The following is a 24,180-nucleotide window of genomic DNA, read 5'->3' as shown; positions in this document are numbered from 1 at the left end:
TTTCATACGGCTGGTTGATGAAATCTTTCTTTGTTGGTCCCGGTGTGTAAGTCTTGTTGAAAAAGCTTTTATGTCCCTCTTATGGGTCGTCACAGAAGGATTAAATTGCAGGCTCCACATCGGTCATAAATCTGAGACAGGTGTGGAATGGGACCAAAAGGAAGAGCCATCAATAAAAATAAGGATGGCCATTTGTTGTCAGGCAGGAGGCGAGGGAATAAGCAGGTTGTCAGAGAAATGGTGCTGGCCTTTATGTTTTAAGAAAAAATAAACTTCATATTGACTTGTATGTAAATAAGTGACCTTTTGTCTTCAAGTGAAAAATGGGGCATTCAAGCAAACAGCTGTATACTGTTCTTCTGAGAAAAAAGCATAACTTTTTTCTTTCTACACTTGGTTACACAATCCAAATGTATTGCTACAAACTATTCAGAGAATTGTCTACATATTTCTTTAGTCGGTTTTTTACTTGGTTTTGAGCACTTCTAGTAATAAGGAAAAAACTAACTTATTATTCAAGGTTACTGTTTAACATCTGGAATTAGCATTTCAGCCAACAACAAAGAGACTGTGGTTGCTGCTCCACATATAGCAAACCCCCCAATTCCCACATGTATCCTTAAGTACCACTAATGGCAATTTTACTGTGTAAGAGACGTGGTGGTGTGCTGCAGCTGAGCACGGCTCAACAGGAGTGAGCTGTGTGGTAGACGCAGCCGTCTTAGCTTTAGCATTGACATCCAGGATGACTAAAACGCAGTTTGGCACATTTTTTAACGACTTGATCATTTCTTAGCTCAGTTTCTGAACTGAGTTTTTTTCTTTTTTGTTAGAAGTTTTCAAATTAACTTCATGGGGAAAAAACTGAACTTAGCGTTGCTTGAAGTTAGCCTTTAGCATCATATTCAGAATTAGCATTTCAGTTAACGACCTCTACAAGTCCCCTGTGTTACACCGAAACTAATAGTGGCTACTGCCTTAGCTTTAGCTGGAATAACTGAGATAGTTTGGTGTTTTATAAGAACTTTAACAGAGATTAGTGAGAGCAGAGGAAGGGCTGATGGGCTGTTTGTTCTGACGAACCATGCAGGTTGTGTGAGCTCTCGTTCTCAAGTTATAGCTGGTAACGCAAAGAAAGTTGAGGTGTAACTAGATTTGAAGAACCTTTAGTCTAAGTTGTGGAGGCGTCTGTTTATATTTAGGCTTGTGACTCTGTGTGGATCAGAGAAAATCCATAATTTGTGCAAATTTATTCACATTTAAGAAGCCGGTGTAGTTGTTACACCCTAAAAAAACTAGCCAAACATTAGTTGAACATTCCTGCAGTTGAACAGATGTAAACTTGTTACCAGAACTGTAAACAACTTACTTAAAAAATAAATAAATAAATGAACATATGTTCAGAGGATAGCATAATAAGATGGGTACATTTCACTGGCGATGAAATGAAACAATGTCAAGCTTCAAAAACACGTTTGGGAGCAAAATGAGTGTCTTAAAGCGATAATGAATATATTCCCCCTGTGGTGCCACCATAGGAAAAAAGGGCAACCAGCTGCTACAAAACCTTCTCAGATGTTTCTATGTTTGGAGCTTCATGCTTTTTTGTCACACCTTGAAATGATTGCAGCAACACTGAGCTGCATATATCCTCCATCTGTAAAAACATGTCTTCCAGAGAGACCTCAACCTGCGTTTTACATGTCGTTCTCACACCTTTACAGCCTGTTCTCTCACTGCAGTAATTTTCACTCAATGCCTAATAAAGCAAAACGGAAAAGATTTGACAAATTTCTTAAAACCTTGAGGTTTGTACAAATTGCACGGTTATTTGTAATGCATGTCTGTGCATGCACACGCATTTAGTGTGTGCTTTTCTTCACAGTATCCATTTGGACTTTGCATAAGTATGTATGAACGCTTGTCTGCATGCTTATGGGAATAAAATAGAATACACTTTATTGTCCCCTGAGGAAATTTGTCATGGAGTCAAGGGTGTGTAGTGCGTAGTAGCAGCTGTGCAGAGAATAAAGACGTAAAATAAATTTTAAAAAAGCCAAGAAAAAAGACTTGGACAACGTGGAGTAACTTCAGTAACTGTTTAAAATTGACTTTAGAGATTCTGTAACCACCAGATGGGGGGAAAAATGGAAGTCCGCCAACAAAACTTTCTAGGAAAGCAAGGAAATTTCTAAGTTTGAAAGGTTGGAAAAATTGCTAGAAAAAAAATTATATTTGCAATCTCCAAAATGTTCTAGAAAAACATTCAAATTTAAGTTTCAAAAATAAAAAAAATGTATCTTGATTTCTGAGTTCTGGTAAATTTCCTAATTTCAAACTCAAAAAATTCCACATTTTTTCATTTTCCCAGCAAAGTTTTGACTCTTGGAGCTACCAAATTTGCTACTTTTTTAAAATTTATTTATTTTTTAGAATTTTTAATTTTTTTATCCATCTACAATGGCCTTCTCAATGTTTGAACATGCTTTCCAGAAATGTTTTAGGTAATCAAACTACAGATATTTTACTATTCTAAATTCCTGCCTTGTTTTCTCGTCTCTGGGATCTGAATCATCCGTTACTGTAACAGATGTAATAAAACAGCTTTGGTTCACTCTTGTATTAAAGTTGATGAAGCAGTAAAGAACATTTTTAAAACCACGTCCTGAACTCACTGTGAAGTTTACCAGAAAAAAACCCTGCCCCATATTTTCCAGGCTGCACATGCTTGCAGTGCTTGCAGCTAATCGGTGCCCAGTTCAGTGAAGGTCTCAGCATATTTTAGTTGCCACATTTACCCCTTTTAAGCCCTGTGGACTTTGCTTGTCAAAATTTTTGCACTCCTCATTATTCCTGTCCTCGGATGTGCGACGTTTTTACGGTGCAGAATTCCCCATTAAGCTGCCCTCATTTGGATTTCTTATTTTTTAGGACCTTGTGTCCGTGTAAGGGCTAACCAGTCGTCACTAATAGTCTCTGTTGCTAAAATCCTGCTCTGATAAGTGTGGTGTTTTTGAACCAAACCCATAAGTCTATCCTCAGCAATGGTTTGCCGATGATTTTAATTAAAATAGAAACCGGGAAGAGAGTGGCATGTGGTCAAGATGAGATTCCTCTTCAGGTAGACCAAACGAAGCATCAAACAAAACAATTTTACATCCGAAAGGCTGCAATTAGAAACCCTTTCAACAAAATATACCTTCGAGCAAAAATGCCTAGAGGGCCAGAGTATGATGAGACAGCCCTTTCTTTGATTTTCAAGAGTTTTAGTTCACGTCAGCACTGGGATAATGAAAAAAAAAGAATATAAAATGAGGAATAAATTACTTCCAAGTACTGACGCTGAGTACTTAAAGTTTTGTCCCCTGGAACAATTTATTGAAAGTCTCACCACAGATGTATGCACAGCCAAGCCAACTCGATTTGCCAGCAGTGGTTGTATCCATCCATCTGTTTTCTGTTCCCAAGAAATCTATCCCAGGAGGCAGCTGGAGAATATCCCAGCAGTCAAAGTGTGGAGACGTGGAAAACACCCAGGAAAACAGATTCCACACCGAGGCGCCAACTGAGACGAGCTAAAAAACCAGAACTACGAGTGGGGCACTTGATTTATTGTTTACAAGAATCAGGGCGATTTGAAAGGTGGTATTTGGGTGGAAAAACTCTTTTGGACTTCTTGAACATCAAAATGTGATTATATGCTGACTCAGGTACGGGTCAGCTCCCAATATTAAGGCGGAAAAGAATAGAAATATAATCTTGTCCCACAGTGGAGAATCTGATGCAGATATTAATACCATCCATCTTTATTCCTGACCGTATTTTCAAACTGCATGCTTCTATTTTACTTTTAACTTTCTGCTGGTGCACCTGAATTTTCCCCAGATCTATTCAGTCTATTTCTATCATGCTTTATTATTTATTTTACATTATATTCATAATTCCTAATTGCAATTTCTGAACCATTTGAAAAGTTTGTTGCATATTATTTTCATGTGTGAACAACCTGCTGTTTTTATGTTTTCTTTATTATTTATCTTAAATAGGTTGTTATGCTCCTCATGGCACTGACTGGCCAAATTAAAGTCGCTGTTTTTACATGATTAATATTGTGAAGCTATTGGTGTATTTAAAAGTGCTGTAGTGATGCAGAATTAACACATTTGTAATTCTGTACATTTGTCTTTGTTTTATTTATTTTTATTTTATTTTTTAATGTTTTATATCAATCCAACAATGTTTTTATTGTTTGCTTCAGATTATCGGCTGATTCCAAACATCAGATATCGGTATCGGAAAAAAGTGGATTGGTGCAACTGCTGTGGATAAAAAATATATATATTTACAAGAAATAGAAATAATTTAGCAGATAACATCATATAAACACTTCTGATTGATTTAAAGAGTTAAAGCATGGCGTGGAAGACATTGTCCAAAATTTAACATTTAAAGCTTTTTTGAGATGTCAGAAAAAGTTTTACACTGAGTGGAGTTGCCCCTCCCCCACCAGTTGCTGTGCACTACAGATTAGCAGACAGATAAAATGCAACTGTCCTTCCTGCTCTAATAACAGACGCATTCAACTTTTTGGGAATATATCCTGGCATTAAACATCATGGACAGTCAGTGTGGAAACTAAAGGACGACCACCTTACACTGTAAGACTGCAGCTAAAATTGCCAAGTTATTTGCAGCTTGTCTGCTAAGATAGCCGACCAGTTAGCCCACTTAATGCCAACTTTTTATATCTGTGCTGCTAGATAAAGTCCTGAACTGCAAAAGTTTCATTTTGATGTCAAAATCCAAATGAGGAGCTGTTGGAATAACTTTTAATTAAAAGCAATCAGTTTTACACTTTGTATGTATTCTGTAAAGCCGAGGTATTCATGTATTTTTACTTTGAGTTAATTTTTCTTACACCAGACTTCAAAGAGGTGAAAGAATCCTTGTGAGGAGTAAGAAATGAACTGGTTGGAGACCAGAAGAGAATCTGTTCTGGTTCTTCTTGCACCGGGTTGGTTTTGGAGCCGTGGATGAATTGTTGTGTGGTGAACTCTTACACTCTGGTGTAAACCAGAAAGAAAACTTTCCAGAGATGCTATTTGTGCTTCTGATTAAATTCAGCACATTTCTTTATATTATTGCGTTTAGATGTGTGCTGTAAATGAGTTTTATTTAAATATTACACTGTTTGGACTTATTTTGCATACATTTTGATCCATGCAAGACAAATGTGAATACATTAGTTTCCTTACTGCAGACTTCCACTGTTTCTGTATTCAAATGAGCTTGCATGTATTAAATAGTTTGAAAGCTTGTGGAAAAAAATAGACTCTTTAGTTTGCAGTAGCACCAGCCACCAGGACGTGCAGGAATGCAGACTCGGCATTTATTTCTACACATGCTGCAGAACAAAAGAAACTTTGCTGGTTCTCATTAATCCAAAAAAGAACAGGTAGTGTATTACAATAATAATCTGTTTTCCCCTTATGTTTAGTTTTCTAAATTTATAAATCCCCGTTCGTCCTGGATTAATACTGTATACACTTGAAACAGAAGCAGATGCACGCAGTCGGAAGACGAGCGCAGTGTTTGGAGATTAGATTTGAAATGCATCAACATAAATTTAGACATTAACTTGGAAGTTGTAATAAAACTGAGCCCTCCCACCTCACTGCTGGAGCATGACTCGATATCGACTTTTTGAGGTGTATTGATATGTTTTCAAAGGAGATGAAGGATGAGATGATTCTTCTTCATAGCCCATCTTTCATTGTGGATTTATAGCAGCCTGACTTCGACCTACATTCAGAAGAAGAAGCAAATGGAAATCACTGCCCTGCAGTTTTTAGAAAAGATGGAATGACTGGGGGAAGAAGGTGTTTGTCATCTTGTGTGGTTTCAAAAAGTGTCACAGAATCTATGATTTTATTAATGAAACCGGCTAAATATGAAGATGCTGGAAAGTTACAGCTGCTGCTTTCAGCTTCTTTTTTGCAACTTATTTCTTTTCACATTTTATAATAATATAACAAAGTAACTGCTTGGAGGACACAACATTTAGTAATAGGATTTATTTACTTCCCATTATTAAAAATAGGAGCCTACATTACATTACATTTTTTGAAAAGTTCTCCCACTCCTTTCAACTTTACTTTTTATTTCTCTACTTTACAACCTCCAGCTTGGTCAGTCATACATTTTATGATGAATAATGATGTAGTAGGTCATAAATGTGAAGTGCAAAAGAAGATTCATGCTTCAGTGCTTTTTTTCTTTGTAAAAATATAGGCCCAATTTATGTATTGTTGTAAAGTTTGCTTTATTATGATGTGCCTAAATAAAATCCAGACAACCATAATGCTTTTACATCAGCATATTATGACCACTGTAGGCAGAAAAGTTACATTTATCCCAAAAAGAAAAACCCTAGAAAATACCTGAAATTTCCTATTTTTGAAAGTTGATAATTTACTAGAAAAAAATTGCGCTTTGACTGAAGAACAGAGTGTTTACAAATATATATAGATTAAGACATTCCACAAGGCTTTATGCTCGACTCAGGTGGCTTTTGGCTTTTCCAAAAAACTTGGACATTTTTCAGACATTCCTTTTTTTTTTTTTAGCAAATTTGAAACTTCTCTACTTTTTCTAGAAAATGTGAGTTTTTTTGACAGGAATGTACTTTATTATTATTATTATTATTTACAATGACCCTACCACGCCATCATACGTTTTAAAAACTGAAAATTTCAAACACTAAAGTTGGTTTTTCATGGTCCAGCTATCTTTTGTTCAGTTTTTTCTTTTCTTAATTGAAAATTGAAACATCAAAAGAAACAAATTTTCATTTTCATTCCCATTTTAGAATAAAAAATACATGAATGCTTTTTGTATGTCTGACTTGATTTTGAAATCAAAAGTCAAACATTTATAAAAGTCTGTAAGTTTTGTTCAGTTTTTTAAAATTGAAAGTCACAATAAGATAAATAAAAAAAATACTTATTTCATATTTTTTCATGTGAATTAAAAAAATACCACAAACTAATGCTTTCTTTGTATTTGTGACTTTATCTTCAAGTCAAAAATCAAACATTTATAAAACACCTTTCAACCTCGTTTGATTTGAAAGAATTAGAAGTAGCACTGGGGTTTTTTTATTTCCACAAAATGGACAAAAATCCACTCTAAATCTAATTTATTTTCTTGCATATAAGTGCTTCAATATTAGTCATGCACAAGGACGTGGTTAAGAAGTGGACTCGAGCAGCACTGAAAATCCTGTTTGCAGTTCGGCGATAGTTCCATTTTGTTACCTCCTAAAATGGTTCTGTTCGGTCTGAAAACCCAAATGAATGTTTCGACATTTCTTAGTGGGAAGAAACCAGTAAGGCGAGTAAATTTGATCCAACTGTTGCCAAACATCTGCTGTTCCCACTTGTTCTTTTTGGCACAAGTTGCAGGCAGACCAGTTGAACCAAGACACCAGTACAGTGTGTGTCCCCATCACTTCGCCCTCCACCTCAGTCCTTCTCCAGTAAGTCTTTCATTTAGTCTGCTGTCAGAAGTGACAAAATTACCACCCAGTTAGCAGCTTGAATTATGTTTCAGTGGCTAGCACTAATTAGTGCTTATTTAGCTTTTCTAATTACAGTTAGCAGTGATGCATATAATGTGATGCTCTAGAAATGGGTATAATTTGCACAGTTGCACATAGAAATCAGCTAATTTTCTTTTTTTAAATGCCAAATAGCAGAATATTTAAATTTTGGTGCTCTTAGTAATAGCATCAACCCTAAATGTATAATCGGCAACAATAGTCAGTTGCTTATGGAGCCGTTTTTAGCAGCTGTTATCGTTACTAATCCTCTTCTGTCTGACTTTATTAGTCACCCGCATCATTACTGTTAAACTGTGGCCCCCTCCTCTTTCCAACAGTGTTTGAATTTATGGGTAATGTGAGATATTTGTTTCTACGCAGCTATTTAGCAATCAAATTAACCCCTGTACTTTGACTGGGCCAATGCAGCAGCTTCAGATTTGTTGTTGTGCTGGAGATTTGTCTGTTTGGGACCACTGACCTGTTGGTGACCCAGTTTGGGTTAAGCTCCTGCTGACAGACAGATGGCTTCATATTTCACTCTCGTTTGTGCTCATATGTTTGGTGATGCCCATCGACCATCTCCACATCGGAACAATGGCCATGTTTCATTCAAGGTGTTTTTCTTTTTTTATGTGGATTTTGAAACATTAGAACATTAGGAATGGTTGAGGGAAGTGGCAAAATGGGGAATTTCTGGCTTGCTTGTGGTGGTTTTTGGCTTTTCTGAGAGTTTATGTGCAACAAGAAAAATGAAACATAAACATTAGAACTAATAAGTTCCAACATAACTATCTTTCCTATCTAGTGGTGGGCCTGAGCATGAAAGTTGGAAAAGTTTCAACTTTCAATGGTTGGCATAAAGATCAATACTACCAAACTGCAGCAGGAGGAGGACCATCCAGTGAGAGTCACTCAAGGCTGTGATGCAGTGGAGGAGCCAGGAGTTGATTTAATGGATTATTTTCCATCTTTCACAGTTTATTTTTAAACATTGATTGGAAAAATCTCAAGGCCATCCACAATTTTGACAATTACAATTTAAATATTGGAGTACTTGGTGCAGATATTTTCAACTTTATGCATGGATAACATTGCAGAGGTAACCAAATCAATCAAAAGTAATTTTAGAATCTCGTCTGAATATTATCTCTGATCTGATTCTGAACTAAAAGCTTCTCGCTATCGGGGAGCCGACGGCACGTTGAAGAGTTATGGACACTTCGGAGCTGGTCTGGTGCAGGAGGAGTCCATCCTCCCTCGTTCAGAGAGTCTAGTAACTTCTGGTCGCTTCAACTTGAGAGATGTTCCCTCATTTCAAAACTTTGGTTGAAGTTTCTGGTAATTCCAGGGTCCATTGTGGATTCAGCCTGGAGAAAAATATATTTTTTCATTTTGTATATCTAAAATATTCAAAAGAAAATGTCACCTGGGAAGCTAGAAAAACTGACGTCAATGCTACTTGACGCACTATTGGTTGGCATTGACCTTCATTTTCCTTGACACAGACAGTGGAGATAATGAGATGGTTTCATATGGCATATTGAGGCATATTTGATTTTTGATCTACTAAAATATGCAGTTTTTATAGAGAGTCTCAGGTTTTTGTGAATTTTATCCAGTCACAGGCGGTCAGGGTCTCCAACCTCTGCGAAAACCGAAGGTTCACTGTAGTTTGGATTCTGCATGTGCATCGTACTTGTTTTATAAAACGCTTCTAGATCACATTTGTTGTGCATTTGTCCTCTGAATATAAACTGGTTACAATTGAAGACTAAAGTTGCATCAATCTGCATTCAGAATCCATACAAATGTTTTTTTTTTTTTTTTTAATGTGTCTGGCACTCGTTCAGTGGAAAGTAAACAAAAGAAGAAAAAAACAGTGGAAATCCTTTCGGTGGACATCTGATGGCTGCATGGTCAGCGCACATGTGGGTGGGGGAAAAAAAAAAGAAAGCCCTCTGCAGCTGAATCCCTCTGCTTGACTTGCAGCCAGTGGGATCTTTGCTCCATGTGATTCTCTTGCCCCAAATTTCCCATCAATCTCCACCGCAGCTATCCTCTTTAGGCTGAGTGCCAAAAGATTTAAACATTCAGAATAATGAACCGTAATGGCATGTAAGGAGGACTGTGTGTAATATACACTCATGTTGCTTGGATCATTACAGCTGCGTGTGTGTCTGGCTGGAAAGCGGGTCAGAGGGTAATACTTTCTGCATGCACAATCGTTAAAGTGTTGCCAAGCTTATGAGGCTGGGTCGACAGATGATTCAGTCACACATCCCGAAGTATGAACTCCTCTGGCAATATCATCATCTGCCACAAAGTTTCTCTTACATCATACTCGTATACTGGGACTCTTCAGCTAGCTCCCACCCCGACTCTCAAATGCTCCAAGTATAGCTTCTCCAGTCTTCAGTAACTCTCTCTGCTTTTTCCCCATCTGATCTTCTCCTTCCTGTTAGAGGCTGCAGTCAGATACAGAAATTACTACTTCAATAGGTCCAGAGAGGCACTTCTGCCACTGAGCGGAGAGCAAATTTAATGTGTCACTCTTAGCCCACACCATGTGGGTCACTGAATGGACCTGATGTTTAGAAACTGCTTTCCATTTACTGCATCTCTTAAAGGGCCAGTATTATGCATTTTCCTGCCACATAGTGCCATTCTGTAGTACAACATAGTAACTGTTACCTTCAGTTGCTATAAAATACGACGTATATCAAAAATGTCTTAAAAATTTGTTGTAATTTAACATCTTGAAATTTAGTCTCTTTTTAAAGCTCTTTCTGACATTCAGCCTTCAGGAAGTGATCACAACATCACTCCTATTAGCTCTTTAGCAACATTTATACCAGTGTTTCACTAAGTAGCTCATACAATGAGCTCAGCAGATCCACCAGGTGTTTTGCTAATTGTTGCTGGCTAGTCTGCAGGAGCTGAGTGGAGGAGTCGGAGGGAAGAACTGCTTTGTGAGGCGGAAGCTTAGAAACTGCAGCTAAGAGGAGGAGCTGCGCCTCGAAGGCGGAGCTTGGTCCACCCAGGTGTTTTGCACAGTGGTTGCCATAAAGATTAAAGTATTTCTCAAACATGCATGAAAGAATCAAAGCAATGAGGAAATGATGTTACAACATGATATAAAGCTAAAAAAAAAAGTAGACTTTACACAATGCTGCTTCTTCCAAGCTCAGCAGGTTGAAGTAGCTCAGTTATTAGTTCTGATTCATTCTTTTTTTATATAGATTAATCTTTTTTTGGAAAGATATTCCCTTTGGCTTGGATGCTGTACAGCTGGAAAGATTTGTGCTGCTCTTTAACTTTTGGAAAGTTGTGTAGCCATGGCAAAAAGGTATTAGCTGATTAATGTCTGATAAGTTTGAATAACCTTCAGCTCTGGCAGCCAGAATGTTATTCTCTTAAAGCTGGCCCTGTTCTGCATCTCTGTTCAAGTTCAGGAACATTTCCTGTGACTTTACAGTTTTGTGTTGTATCAGTATTCAACATTTTTCAACCAAGTCCTACATTTGGCATCCTGTGGTAATTCAGCAGCAGATGAGGTCCTGCACAAACATCATGAACCAGCTTTGAACCAAAAACATACCCACTAAATCCAACACACATCAACCTTTTTTTTAGATTTGTTTTATGATTGGATTTTCTATTTAGTATCTATTTTGGTTTCAAATAAAGCCCAGTTTCTGAGTGCACTGAATTCCATTTGCTATTTTTAAAATGAAGAAACTAATCTGAGATGTTCAGTAACAAATTTGCTCTGCATTATTTTACATCAGTTATTGTAAAATAGGAAAACGGTGACTCCAGTACCGCTTTATGTAGTTGGATGCTATATTCTGTTTTAACTTCCTGGGCAAAACAAGTTGAATATTCTCAGTTGCTAAGCTAATTAGCCTTGGTCACCAAGCCAACTACACTAGTACTTTGTATTGCCTTGTTGCTGAAAATGTGCTATATAAATAAAATTACCTTTACTATTGGCCATACAAGCAGATCAGTCAGTAAACATGTTGACACAATATTTTAAATGGTAATATTATGTAGGTGGAAGAGATAAAAACCCACAAAAGTGCAAATAAAAAGGTTATTAGCCAATATGACTGTTTAAAATTGCAATATATTCAAAGTTAGACTAACTTTAGAGGTCATCTGAATATCCATCTCTGTCTCTCTGTGTCTGAATCTATTTGATATTGCAAGTCTAATTGTTGGGCTAAGCCACTTTAATCTATTATTTGTGATTAAAAGCACAGAGCAAAGCATTTGTCTCCACTCTAGCAACAAATCATTAATAAATATTGAACAGTGTTGTGATGAAATTAGAGATGAAATATAAAGTAGTGATGTACGTAGCAGCAGAGATATTGGATTTTTAACTTGAGGTTTGAACTTCTTGCTTTTCAAGGTTGAATCCCGAATTAGAATCACTGAAAGGAAACGTTCAGCATTTCTGAATGAATGTTCTGTCAAATTATTATGAGCTTCTAAAAACTTACATCAAGTAGATATTTCTCCTCGATGTCGTTATATAGCATAAATCAAGTTTATTACCTCCTAAGTGCTGAAGCTATTGGCTCTTCATATATGATGAGCATCATCATATGTATGCAAAATTATGAGGACTTGCTTTGTTTTTTTAGATGGTAACATGGATACCACATCAGTACACTAATATTTACTTTTTTATCTGTTTACAGCTGCAGGATGTAGCTGGTATAAAAATGTTTAAAACTGTCACTATGTTGTCATAGTAAAATGTGAGACAGATAAAATGTGTAAACATCAAACTCATCTGCCTTCTCCCTGTACTAAATGCAGAAATACACACCTCAGTCACAGGTAGAAGCAGGGTTTTCAATCATTCTAGTGTACATGCTGCTCACCTCCTCCCCTTTGCTCTCTGCTATGCTACAGCTTCACCTCAATAGCAAATATGTCAAGAATGCTAAGGCTAGTTAGCATAGCCAAAAATGATGGCATATAGACAGTTTTCTTGTAACTGTAAGTTGTTTCTCCACCATTAGCACATTGAGCAGCGCATACACAAGCATGATTTACAGTTCTAAGACCCTCCTTCTGTCTCTGATTGGTGGTTTCTGACCAGGACCAGACTGTAATCTAAAGAGTGCAATAGCAGCACTGGGAGGTGGTTATTTTTTTATTTTTATTTTTAAAAAAATCTCTCATACTATACTGTCACAAAATGACAATATATGTAAAAACATATATTTTTTTTAAGTTACTGCAGCTTTAAGAAATCTTTTAAAAATGCTGAAATATCTACATATATATACTATTTTTTCTCTCTGACTTGGAAATTAAAAATGTCAACTTCTCAGAGTATATGGAACGTAGATCTACTCCTGAGTAGGTGAAACGGTGCTCATCTTTTGTTGTTGTTAGCTTCACGGCTAACTGTGTCCCTGACGGTGCATTTCTGGCACCTTATCTAAACTCTGTTGGTACTTGACAGCCAGTTTTGAACTTATTAATGTGTCATCGCTACAATTATGATGAGCTAAATCCTCTCTATTAAGACTTTTCCAACAAAGATCGGAGCATCTCCAAATGCTGGTCATATGTGGAAGAATCAGTCAATTATTTTGAAGCAGTGCAGCGGTCCAGGATTAAGGACTTAGAAGTGCAACAGACATCAGCCTCTGCCTCTCTCCCTGCTTTGCCCTCAGAGACTTGCACAAACAGCACGGCTTGTCAGGGCTGATTGCAGTGGCACTGGGGCAGATAAGTCAGTCTTACTATTATCCTGTGTAAGCCAGGACTGCCAAATTACAACTTTAGCCGTAAACCCCCACAGAGTTTGCTTACGAATGTCCTAAGCCACATCAGTGAATAAGAAATCCTGGTAAAAAGACTGATAGCCAAGGTTTTAGAGGGGACCAAAACAAGTGGGTCTGATGGGATGCATTTTGTTCAGGCTGCTGCAGTCTCTTCTACCTTTTTATTGCTTTTGGCACCTTTCCCCTGCTCATAAGTATGATGTTCTTACAGCTTTGCAAGGACCGTAATTTAAAGTTATTTCCACCATACCATCGATTCTCTCTCGGCTTTGATGCCGTGTGCGTCTGGTTACAGTGGCATAGACGGGTTGTGGCACTGGAGCATTAGCATGTATGGATTTCTTTGTCTCGTCTGTAGGCGCAGGGACAATTTCTCCACAGAAGATTTAAAAGATAACAGTAGTGAAGCTTCATGGGGTAAATTAAATGGGGCAAAGTGAAGCAGTAACCTTTAGGATGTATTGGTAGGCTGTACAACAGTGCCTTGCAGAACTATTTAATCACATTACAGCTGGAAAACCTTAAAGGTGACCTATTCTACTTCCTTGAACAGATCAGGATAGATTTATGGACTATAAAAAAACATGTTCATTACATTTTTGCACAAACTCTATCTTGGATAACGAGATTTCAGTCGACTCAGTTCTGTCTACCCTGAGCTCCTTTCAGAATGAGCTGTTTTAGGGCGTCTTGTCACTTTAAATCCAAATAAGCTGCTGCTGGCCACGCCCCCAACTCAACATGTACACTTGCACATGAAAATGACTCCAAACAGATGTATAACTATACAACCGTATTTGAAAAGCATCAGTAGAGCCTCCTGCACAACCAACAAGAATGCATCAAGTTGCTCCTGAAACACTTGTCTCTTCCAGCAGCCATTGTACACTGCATACAGCAGTAATACCAGCTGACCAAACATCCTTAAGTTCCATTTGGGTTGCCAGGTCCCAAATGTGACTTAACTGGGAAGTTTATGAAATTGCTTATTTACCAGACACCAAAAGACATTAACTTATTGCCAAAAAGCAACTGAGGTTTTTTTAGAAGCAGCAAAAACCCCAATGGAAGCATAAAAAATGTGCAAATTGTGAATTTTGCATCATTGGTTCCCTTTAAAGTATTTTAGTGGAATTTTATTTGACATAAAGTGATGTATATCTGTGAAGTGAACACTAACGGGGCTTTTTCTAACTATTTTTAAAAATAAAAGCTTAAAATTCATGGTAAGTATTTGTCTCCAGGCCCCAGGAGTTCACACTTTATGGATCCATCTTTCACTGCAATTACAGCTGAAAGTCTTTTGGAGTTTGTCTCATCCAGTTGGAAGATGACATTTTCCCAAACTAGTTCAAGCTCAGTCTGATTAAATGGAACGTGAATCCCGATGGCCCGGTCCAACCGGGCCTTGGAGTGGACCATTCCAACACATAATTATATTTTGATCTAAACCACTCCCTTATTAAGCCCATGGCAAACTTTAGATGGGACTTTTTATGTTTTTTTCTCCCATCAGTGGCATTATGTTTAATTTTTTCCATCAAGGTCAATTTTGTAGAGTCCATAAGAAATGCGTGGTGATTTTAAGGCCTCAGTTGAGGCTCTCTGAGCTGCTACATAATTAAAAGCCTCTTGGCACAGAGTGTCAGTTTAAATAGATGGCCATAACTTGGTAGATTTATAGTAGTTCAAGGTAACTAGAACTAGCTGTAAATGACAAGAATGAATATTCTTCTCATGGTTCATCACATTAACACTGAAATAAATTCACAGCTGCAGCAGGTTCTGGTTCCCCTTCATTCATTGTATTTTGACTTTTTATATGCAGAAGTCAAATTATTCACTAGCTACTATGTCCATTAGGTCTTCAGAGAGTATGCAGCATTTTTATATTTAATTTTTTAAATAATTCCTAATTTTCTGGGGATTTTTTTCTTAGCATTTCTTTCTTGAGGCCAAATTTCTCAAACAGCTGCTACTTTTCATATTTTAAGTTTTCCTAATTAGAAAATAAAAAAGACCATGTTGTAATCACAATAATCTTTTTAAAGCACTGAGGTTACGCAAGTTCAGAAAATCTTTTTTTCCCCTTCTAAAGCTACAAAAACATGAGGAAAGGCTCCAACAACAACAACATTGATGTGTAAAAAAGCTTTAATATATTAGTTTGCTGTGATGATGAGTTTCCAGTTTATATTGAACAATATAAACTGTTCAATATAACAGTTTATATTGTTCAATATAATTTAAAGTAATAGTTAAATAATGCTTTTGCAATGTTTTTTCTTCTAATCATTACAGATGAAATCTTTCATTCACTCCAAACAGAATGCCTTTAAATGAGCTGTTCTTTCTTCTTGTTCATCATGTCAAAACCAACAACTTTTAGGTTAAAGTTCTGTAAAATGACCTCCAATCACAATTTTATTTAAATGTGGTCACACTTTAAGTTTTGGAAGATTTCAAGTCCTGGTTTGAACTTCTCTGCAGCTTTTGCTCTGACCTGACTGCTGTGTTTTTGTCTTCTTGATGCCGTTGGTTCTCAAACGGACCTTTGAGGTTCAGTTCAGTTCAAAATTATCCCCAGAGGGGCAATTTAAAAGGCCCGAAAGTCAAACGCAGAAGAAAACTGTCCACTTTTAAACTACGAATCAAATGTGGAAAAAGTTCAAGTCTTAAGAAGAGTTTACATTTATCGCATCTTTTATCATTCATCGTGAAGAACTTTGATTTTTGTTGTCACAATAAATTCCAATTAATGAAGCTTAAAACCTCCCAAAACTGTCCGCATGGTCAGGATTGTAGGTTTTATTCCTTGTTTTCACGGTTTGTTCAATGAGAGTCATTAAAGTTGCAGTTTAGTGATACAGATCACACTTTTTTATACGACTGGTGTCATAAGGTAGCGCATTACGATTGGTATGGATTTCTGTTTCATCCCATCACAGCCGTACAGTTACCCTAACCCTAGTTTATCACAATAGTACCACAAAATATCCTGAAATCTCCCACTCCTACACAGTTTCTGGTTAATTTAGCATCAAAGTCCATGTATTTAGACCATTTCTAATGCTTCTCACCTGATACTTTCTCTGTCATTAGTGTTTTCCTTTTTTTACCCTCCTTTATCCCATTATAGCTCCTAACATCCCTTTGCTCCCTCCATTTACCCCTTGATTCAATTGCTCCACAACTTCTTACTGCTTGATTTATGACTTCTCCTGTACCATAAATTACTGGTGCACAAAGTTTTTTTTTCTTACCTTGCCCACGTACTGCGGGTCTGAGCCCATGTACTCCTCCAGGACAAAGAACTGGTTCCACACCCAGCCCCTCTTGACGCGCTGAAACGCAGCCGCCCCATTCCTCGTCGAGCCCACCGAGCTCCTGGCGCGCTCTCGCCCGCTCCTGCTCCGTCCCAGTGGGGATGAAGGTTTGTGTGAGGAAAAGACGGAACCCTCGTTGACAAGAATCCACAGGAACAGCAGCAGGCAGTTCCTTGTAAGCATTGGCGATTTGTGAGGTTCAGTTCCCCGAGTTGAAGTCCTTGTTGAGAACTGAGTTGCGGGGGGGAAACGGCTGCTGGCGATGAGTTGTGTGTGGATGAGTGAGGCGTGGAGTCGCAGCGTGCTTCAGGGCTGCAGACAGTGACTTCTCGATCTCATTACCTGAAATAAAGAAAATCCGTTTTAAAATGGCTAATTTTTGCATCACCTGTACTGCAGACTAATAACACCTTATTAAAATAAAGAATAAGGGTAGTGCAGGATTGCCTCACCTCACACTCAGTCATAACATGCGGTGCTAATAGCTTCCTTTTCACAAACACCAATTGGTAATGGCTTTCTTTTCATAAATACCAATATCTTGGTGGCACTTAGCAGCCTTATATTCTTTCCCCCACTGCTCACCTGCATTAGTTTTTAACTGCTCAATGATAAATTATAGTGCTTTCACTCTCAAGCATAAAAGTAAGTGCTGTAATTATGTGCCCTGTGATAGATTACTTCTACGCCAGGCAGTTCTCATGGATACATGCTCTAATTAGCAAGAAAACTTGTCTCTGTGGGGAAAAACGGTGCCTTTATTTTCGCTGTCAATTACCGGCCACCACACACCGAGCTGCAGACCTGTCAATGTTGCAGCAATTCCTCACCATAGACTGGCTAAAAGTCAGCATTTTCAATGACACTTTAATGAGAGGGTTCTGATGCATGTCATGATTTCCTTCACTTCAGCTTGTCTTGGTATATTTCATCTAAAAACTGCAGGTAAAGAAGAAGAAAACTTCCTTCATAAACAGAATAAAACATGAAACAGAAGAAGACAAATGATGAAGCACAACAGGGTGCATGTATCAAAATGCACTGACTGAAATGTCACCGGATAGGAGCATGCTCACAGTGATCTCTAAGATATGTTGCTTTTCCTGAGAAGTCGGCCCTTATAAGGGGCGCAGCTTGGCAATAAAGGGCAACTGCAGATTGACTCTGCTTGGCATTTTGACATGCATGTGGGAATCTGTGTACATCACACAAAAATAACTAAAAAGCAAAAGTTTTTTTCAAAGTATGGCCAGGCGAAAGCTTTGTACGATCTCAGTTGGTATGACAGTTTAATTACATTATATGTAAATATTCATAGATATTTGAGTTTGAAAAAACTACATTTTAAACAAACCCTTTGATCTGTGTTTTGTAATTGTTTCCTGTGGGTGCATTTGGTTGTGGTACCTCAAGTCATTTACCCTCTTTTGTTTGTATGTCTTGGTTCCTTTGCTCAGAACAATATTGTTAATTTCTATGCAGATGATACCAAACTGTATGTTTTTAAAAAAACTGCAAATTTTCAAATCAGTTACGTCGATTTGACAATTCAATAACTTTCTAAAAATCTGACAGCTGTCCGGTTTTTGGCAGTTGGAGATCAGATCATCTTTACTGTTGATTTAGTCACTAAAATCCTCGTTTTGTCGCTTTGAAACTTTTTTTAAAAAGTGCCATATCGAGGAAACGGGCAGCTCAAAGAGCTGCACATGACAACGTAAAACAAACAAGACTTTGCAGTGGCATAATTAATGAAAGTAATGAAAAGTTTAAGTGCAGATTTAAATTAATGATGTCCCAATTATTAATCAAAGGCAGCCCTCAGTAAATGGTGTGTTGGCAGGGATTTAAAGGAACTCGGTGCTTCAGCATTTTTGCAGTTTGTTCCAGATCAGAGAAGCTGAATGTGGGTTTCATATGTTGGGTACGTTTCTGTTTGAACAGGAGTAGAAGGAAATGAACACTTATTTAATCTGATCCCTTATCTCAACTTAATAAAATATATCACTTAAAGCCATGTTGTAATATTCACGTGCCTGTTCATTATGTTGTGCAAAAGAGCCAGCAAATAAATAACATGGGCAAAATGCTTAGAAACCAATTCATAACAAAACAAGAACATCTATTACTATTATTAGTAATAAAAGTAATAATGCCAATTGTAAATAACACCTATACATTCTTCTTAATCTGTGTTATATAACAATAATTGAAATTTAATAAAGTATTAACTGAAGTGACTTTTTCTAAAGAGAAAAACAGCTGCTGTATTATCAGTGTGGTTTTAGCAGTTGGTTCTCCAAGCGGCTGTTAGCGCCTCGTTTCCATTCGTTTACTACATTGTCAACACCAAAGCGTTCAGCTCTGGCCTTGTTACACGAGACGCCATTGTTCTAGAAACAAGTGACTGGAACAGCAGCCGGTGGGAAGAAAGGAGCAAACGATCCACGTAAAGCTCTACGAATCTGTACAGTAATGGAAGAAAGCGTCTAATTTCATAAACGGAGCCCTCATTGACATCATTGTCTTTGATTAATTATACAGACTTGGAACACCGGCTTCAGAGGTAGATTACTCCTCCAAGGTTATCTTGTGCAACCAGATCCATTTATTCGCTGTCACCACACTCCCTTTAAAGAGCAGAAACTGATCTGCAAAGTTCCCCAATATGAAATTGGCAGGAACCGCCTTGACACGGGTCAGACATGCCTCTGCCGCAGGTCAGTCCTCATTTAGCTCCAACATAATGGAAAATGACTGTTCCCATAATTCCTGCAGAATCACGCCTCTGCCACTGTTCGGTCCTGAGAGAGGGCCCCATGCATATTTTATGAGATGAGCTCATTAGCATATGTCGGGCTTTCGGGTGCGAGCCTTGACCTGTGTGTCTGCTTCACGTAGCACGACGAGCGCAGCAGGCTGACGGGGGCCCTCGCACATCACCTTCAATAATCAAAGAACATATGGCCGGCCGATCTGCCGGTGCAGATTACCACCCACGAGAAACTCCCACAGAAAGTTATTAGTTGTCAAGGCAGCCATAAACATGACAAACAAATCAGCAGGCATTGACTTTTGCAGCGGAGGTGAAGGAATGAGTCATGAGGATCAAGTTTTTGTTTTGCATACACTTTTATATCCTAACCTTTTATTTCCCCCCTCTGCTTTAATAGCTTCATTGTTTTGCACTGGCGTTATTATTATTATTGTTATTCAGGGACATGAGCAAAGGCGTCGACGTTTTAACAGGGTTATGAACTGACCCAGTCGCGAGTCGGAGACGAATTTTAAATGGCGTCTGAAAACATGCATCAGAATAGTGCAGCTTTTCTCCTATAGAGCGTCAGAATTAATATGGAAATTAACTTCACACTGATTCATGAGGAATTTACATTTTAAATTAGTTAAACCATTGTACAGCTCGAGACTGCGACTTTCTTTTAATATATGCTTTATGTTTTCTGGGTTTAGTGTGCTTATTTAACACAATGAAATGCATGTAAGCACAATAAGAAGCAGCATAATGCAGGGAGGGAAGCAGAAAGTTCAAGTTATGTAAAACCTAAACAGAAAATATTGGTAAGAATATAAAATACATGGAGATCACGGTAAAGAATATCTACTGAAGACAAAAAATAATCCTAAACCAGAGAAAAGTGACGGATGGTTTGGGAATTTTTCTTTTATTTGGATTCAATAAGGACAAATTAAAATAAATATATTTTCATATTGTAAATGTATAATAAAAAGCATTTGTTTTAATGAAATAATCTGAGAATATTGTAGAAAACAGCTGATTTATGTCTGATGTTTAGTGTGTGCTTTTAAGTTTATTTTTTTCTATTCAGGATAAAATATACATTATTACTTTACGTAATAAATGAACTTTAAACCATGAACTGAATTCCTTTAGTGAATTTGAACATGACTGAACATTTTCACCTCTAAAGTAAACGTAACAGATCTGATCATCTCTCTGGGATATTAGTTATTTAATGGTTAAAAATCCATCTAAACCATTAACATCAGAGCTCATCACATTTTTCACGTTGTATGCTTATTTTTGTTTTTATTTATTTGTCTGGTTTTTGTTTTGGCTTCCTGATGTTTGCCAATCTCCAGTTGGCACTGCTCTAGTTTTCCTGCTCCACCACCTGCTGCCCAGTTTGCCTCGTTCAGTTCGCCTGCTTCCCTCACCGGGTCTCTTCCCGTTATGCAGAGTAATGCTGTAGAGATGTTTTGTTTCTGAAATAAACTCATATGTTGTTTTTTTTTAAGTAACATTATTTTTACAGCATGTTTTGTGCTGCGTATGCGCATCTCAGTGTTTTGTAAAACGGAGGTAAAGTAGGAGATTTCAAACAGAAATAAGCCATAGCTCCACTTACTGTACTCATCATTTAATGGTGTTTCGATAAATTAAGTATTTTAATTTAGCTTTGGTATAATTTCTTCTTGGAAAGCCTTCACACTAACATAACTGTTAAAACTTCTGCAGTGTTGAAACAAAATGTACCAAAACAAATTACATTAATGTGAAAAAGTAAACTAAGTCATTAACTAACTGAATTATTGTAAAGTAAGGACTTTTATCAAAACTCTTTATCTTTTATCAAGTTTTCTTGACGTGTACGAAGATGTTTGCACTAGAAAGTAGACCGAGGATACTTGATAAAAATCCTTACTTTACAATAATAATTTAATATTTCTGAAAAATAACTAGTTCCTCTAGCAGATTATTACATTTAACTTCCCACCCTCCCATGCAATGACTGAATTTTTCACCACTACTAAGGAATTAACTTTACACAATCTCCGATCTTGCTGAAAAGTTACTTGTAAGTTTTGTCTTATTTCAATTTTGCTAAGACGTTTGCACTAGAAACTAGACGAGAAACACTTGGTAAGAGTTGGTTTTTGCAGTGTAGGTTGGAGAAATACTGACGGCAGCACTGAAGCTGGTTCACTAATGACCAGTTATCAGAGACACTAACAATAGACCAGTCCTAAAACATAATTCTCAGCATTTATTTCCACAGAATAAATCACTTGGCACTGAAACATTTTATGATCGTGACAAAAACGGCGACGTGCGCCGAAGCCTCTGCGGTGAGGTCTGTTAATCGGGTAAATATCAGCAGACGCCGTCTCCACACAGCTCAGACAGGGGGAGACGGTAATAACACTCAAACCCCTGAGGAGGCAAGTGGGAGGAAAAAATAAGTGTAGGTGGGGAAAAAACAAAGTAATGAAAATGGGAATATCATCACAGCTGGCCAGTAGAGCAGAATTATCAGATCACAACTCGTGTAGGTTAAAGCACAACCAAAGCCAGGAAAGAAATGGCTTTAATTTTTCAGATATGTGCTCATATTTGCATTTTTATGTACACAATGTAAAGTGTAGATGCTGTGCAAAAGGACCTGTTCTCCTTAGGCTTTTCACATTTTCGCTACATAAGAATAACAAACTTGAATATTTATTTTTTGGTGTTAGACTAACAGATTGTAGTGAATGTATGTAAAGTGTGTGGAAGAGGAAACAGGTTTTTCTTACGCTAAGAATAAAAATACAGCCCAGGACTCCTTATGAAACTTACTATTGGGTCATATTTTAATTCAATAGAAGATACTTTTGCATGTGTTTATCTTCAGTGGCATCGATTCTGGATCAGGCAGACCTGACTTTACTGCCTTTTCCAGAACGCTGCTGCTGGCGTTCTGACAAAAACCAGGAAGATGGAGCTCATCAGCCAGTTCTACAGTCCTACACTGACTCCCTGGAGCGCAGAGAGTAGACTTTAAAATACTCTTAGTTTATAAATCACTGCTTAGCACCAAAGAAAATCTACCTTCCACACTTCAGGTATTCTGGTGCTGGTCCACTCTTCATCCCCAGAACCAGAACCATTGAACAACATACATTCACTTGATTGAATTTGATGAAATGTAATGTTTACTGGTTGCTTCATAACCGGTGGCTGATGTTTTTCAGTGTAATGCACTTTGAACTGCCTTGTTCCTGAAATGTTCTATGTGCTAAACTTGAATTGATTTATTCCTAAATCAATGCCCCCATTGTCCCACAGTTTAACATTTTTTGGCTGCATAAGAAAACTAATTAAAAAAGTTTGCTGACAGTTTGTCTCTTCCAGGAGAACAAATCAATTTAGTACTTGTCCAAAACCATCTGTGTTCTTCGAAGTTTGGGAATTACTTAGTGGTCTGGCTACCAGCCCAGATCCACCCCGGTGGAAAACCAATAAAACAAGTTTCAGTCATAAATATTATGATCTAAACAAGATTAAGTACTACTTTTTAACCGTAATTTCTAACCGTTTTGTAAAAATACTTTTTTTTAAATTGTCAAACCATAGAATCATTTGAACAGCAGGCTGACATGTTCTTTTAATGGTGACAAATGAAAACCAGTCCTGGTCCCAAGACTATTTGTGTGATAAATGCTCTTTGATGCTTCTTATAGTGCAACGTCTGCAAAACAAGGAAGTCTGTACAAGAGAGAAGAACACTTTGCAGGGGTGCTTTAGTGGTTTTTAAAGGAAACAGAATTGGAAGTACAGTTTTAAGTTACTTTGAGTCAGAGAGTGATTGCGGCTGCTGCCTCCATTGTTTTCAGAGTAAACACAGCAGCAGAATTCATTGCACAAAGAGGCAGGATAGCTGCACCTCTATCGAATAAGTCTGGCTCTCTGCCCACTGCTGCTGACTTCATGATGGTTCAACTTCTTCTAAAGGTTTGCTATCACTTCTAATAAACTCCTGTGCTTCATGGTGTTGCAGTTCTGTTCATCTTCACAACAACAGGCTCTACTCTGCAGCTTCTTGTTTGCATGCACAGGGTGAGTGAACTTCAGTTTTGACACCTGACGTGTCAAATTAAAGGAGTTATGTTGCTGCTTCTAGGTTGAAAAGTCAGATATAAAAGTTAACATTCCTAACAGCTTCAATCTTTCTCTACCGTATTTGGATATGTGTAAATCTTAATATCAGTTTTAATAAAAATGAGAATTTCAAGGAATATAAACAAAAAGAACTGAAGAAAAGGTTTGGTAAAATGGAACAAAAAGGCCAATTTTTGTTGAGGAATAAATTTGGACAACCTCACATTTTCACTTGAAATGGCTAAAGTTTATGCTTAAGCTTTCTGGAGACATCAGAGAGAAGATTGCATCAGCTTACGAATCGGGTGAGGGATTTATACGGGTTTCAACAGAATCTGAACTGGCAATCTTGGTGTATGGAGAATAGGCTGCAGGTGGTGGTGCACATTTAAACAGCTCCCAACATGCACAGAGGACTAGTAACTAGTTACTTTTACTCAGTTACTTGATTAACTTTTTGAGAAAACATACTTTTAGGAGTAGTTTTGCTTCATTGTACTTCTTACTTTCACTGATATTGTTAGTAAAACTTCTGCCTGC

The 24,180-nt window shown here is 37.5% G+C and overlaps 1 protein-coding gene across 1 annotated transcript in view; it reads right to left on the bottom strand.

The window, feature by feature from the left end:
* LOC106944873 (cadherin-12-like) overlaps positions 1 to 24,180 on the bottom strand; it is a gene marked incomplete at its 3' end in the record, with an annotated part of 111,761 nt that overhangs the window by 24,710 nt on the left and 62,871 nt on the right. Inside the window, exon 2 of the mRNA XM_015028165.1 lies at positions 16,677 to 17,081. Coding sequence (XP_014883651.1) covers positions 16,677 to 16,922 — 246 coding nt within the window. The remainder of the gene's footprint in view (positions 1 to 16,676; positions 17,082 to 24,180) is intronic.

This window comes from Poecilia latipinna, unplaced genomic scaffold (assembly GCF_001443285.1).
Source record: "Poecilia latipinna isolate Pla-1442-1.1 unplaced genomic scaffold, P_latipinna-1.0 Scaffold116, whole genome shotgun sequence".
NCBI lineage: Eukaryota > Metazoa > Chordata > Actinopteri > Cyprinodontiformes > Poeciliidae > Poecilia > Poecilia latipinna.
Note: the sequence above shows the minus strand (reverse complement) of the source record. Positions and strands in the feature narration are given on the sequence as shown.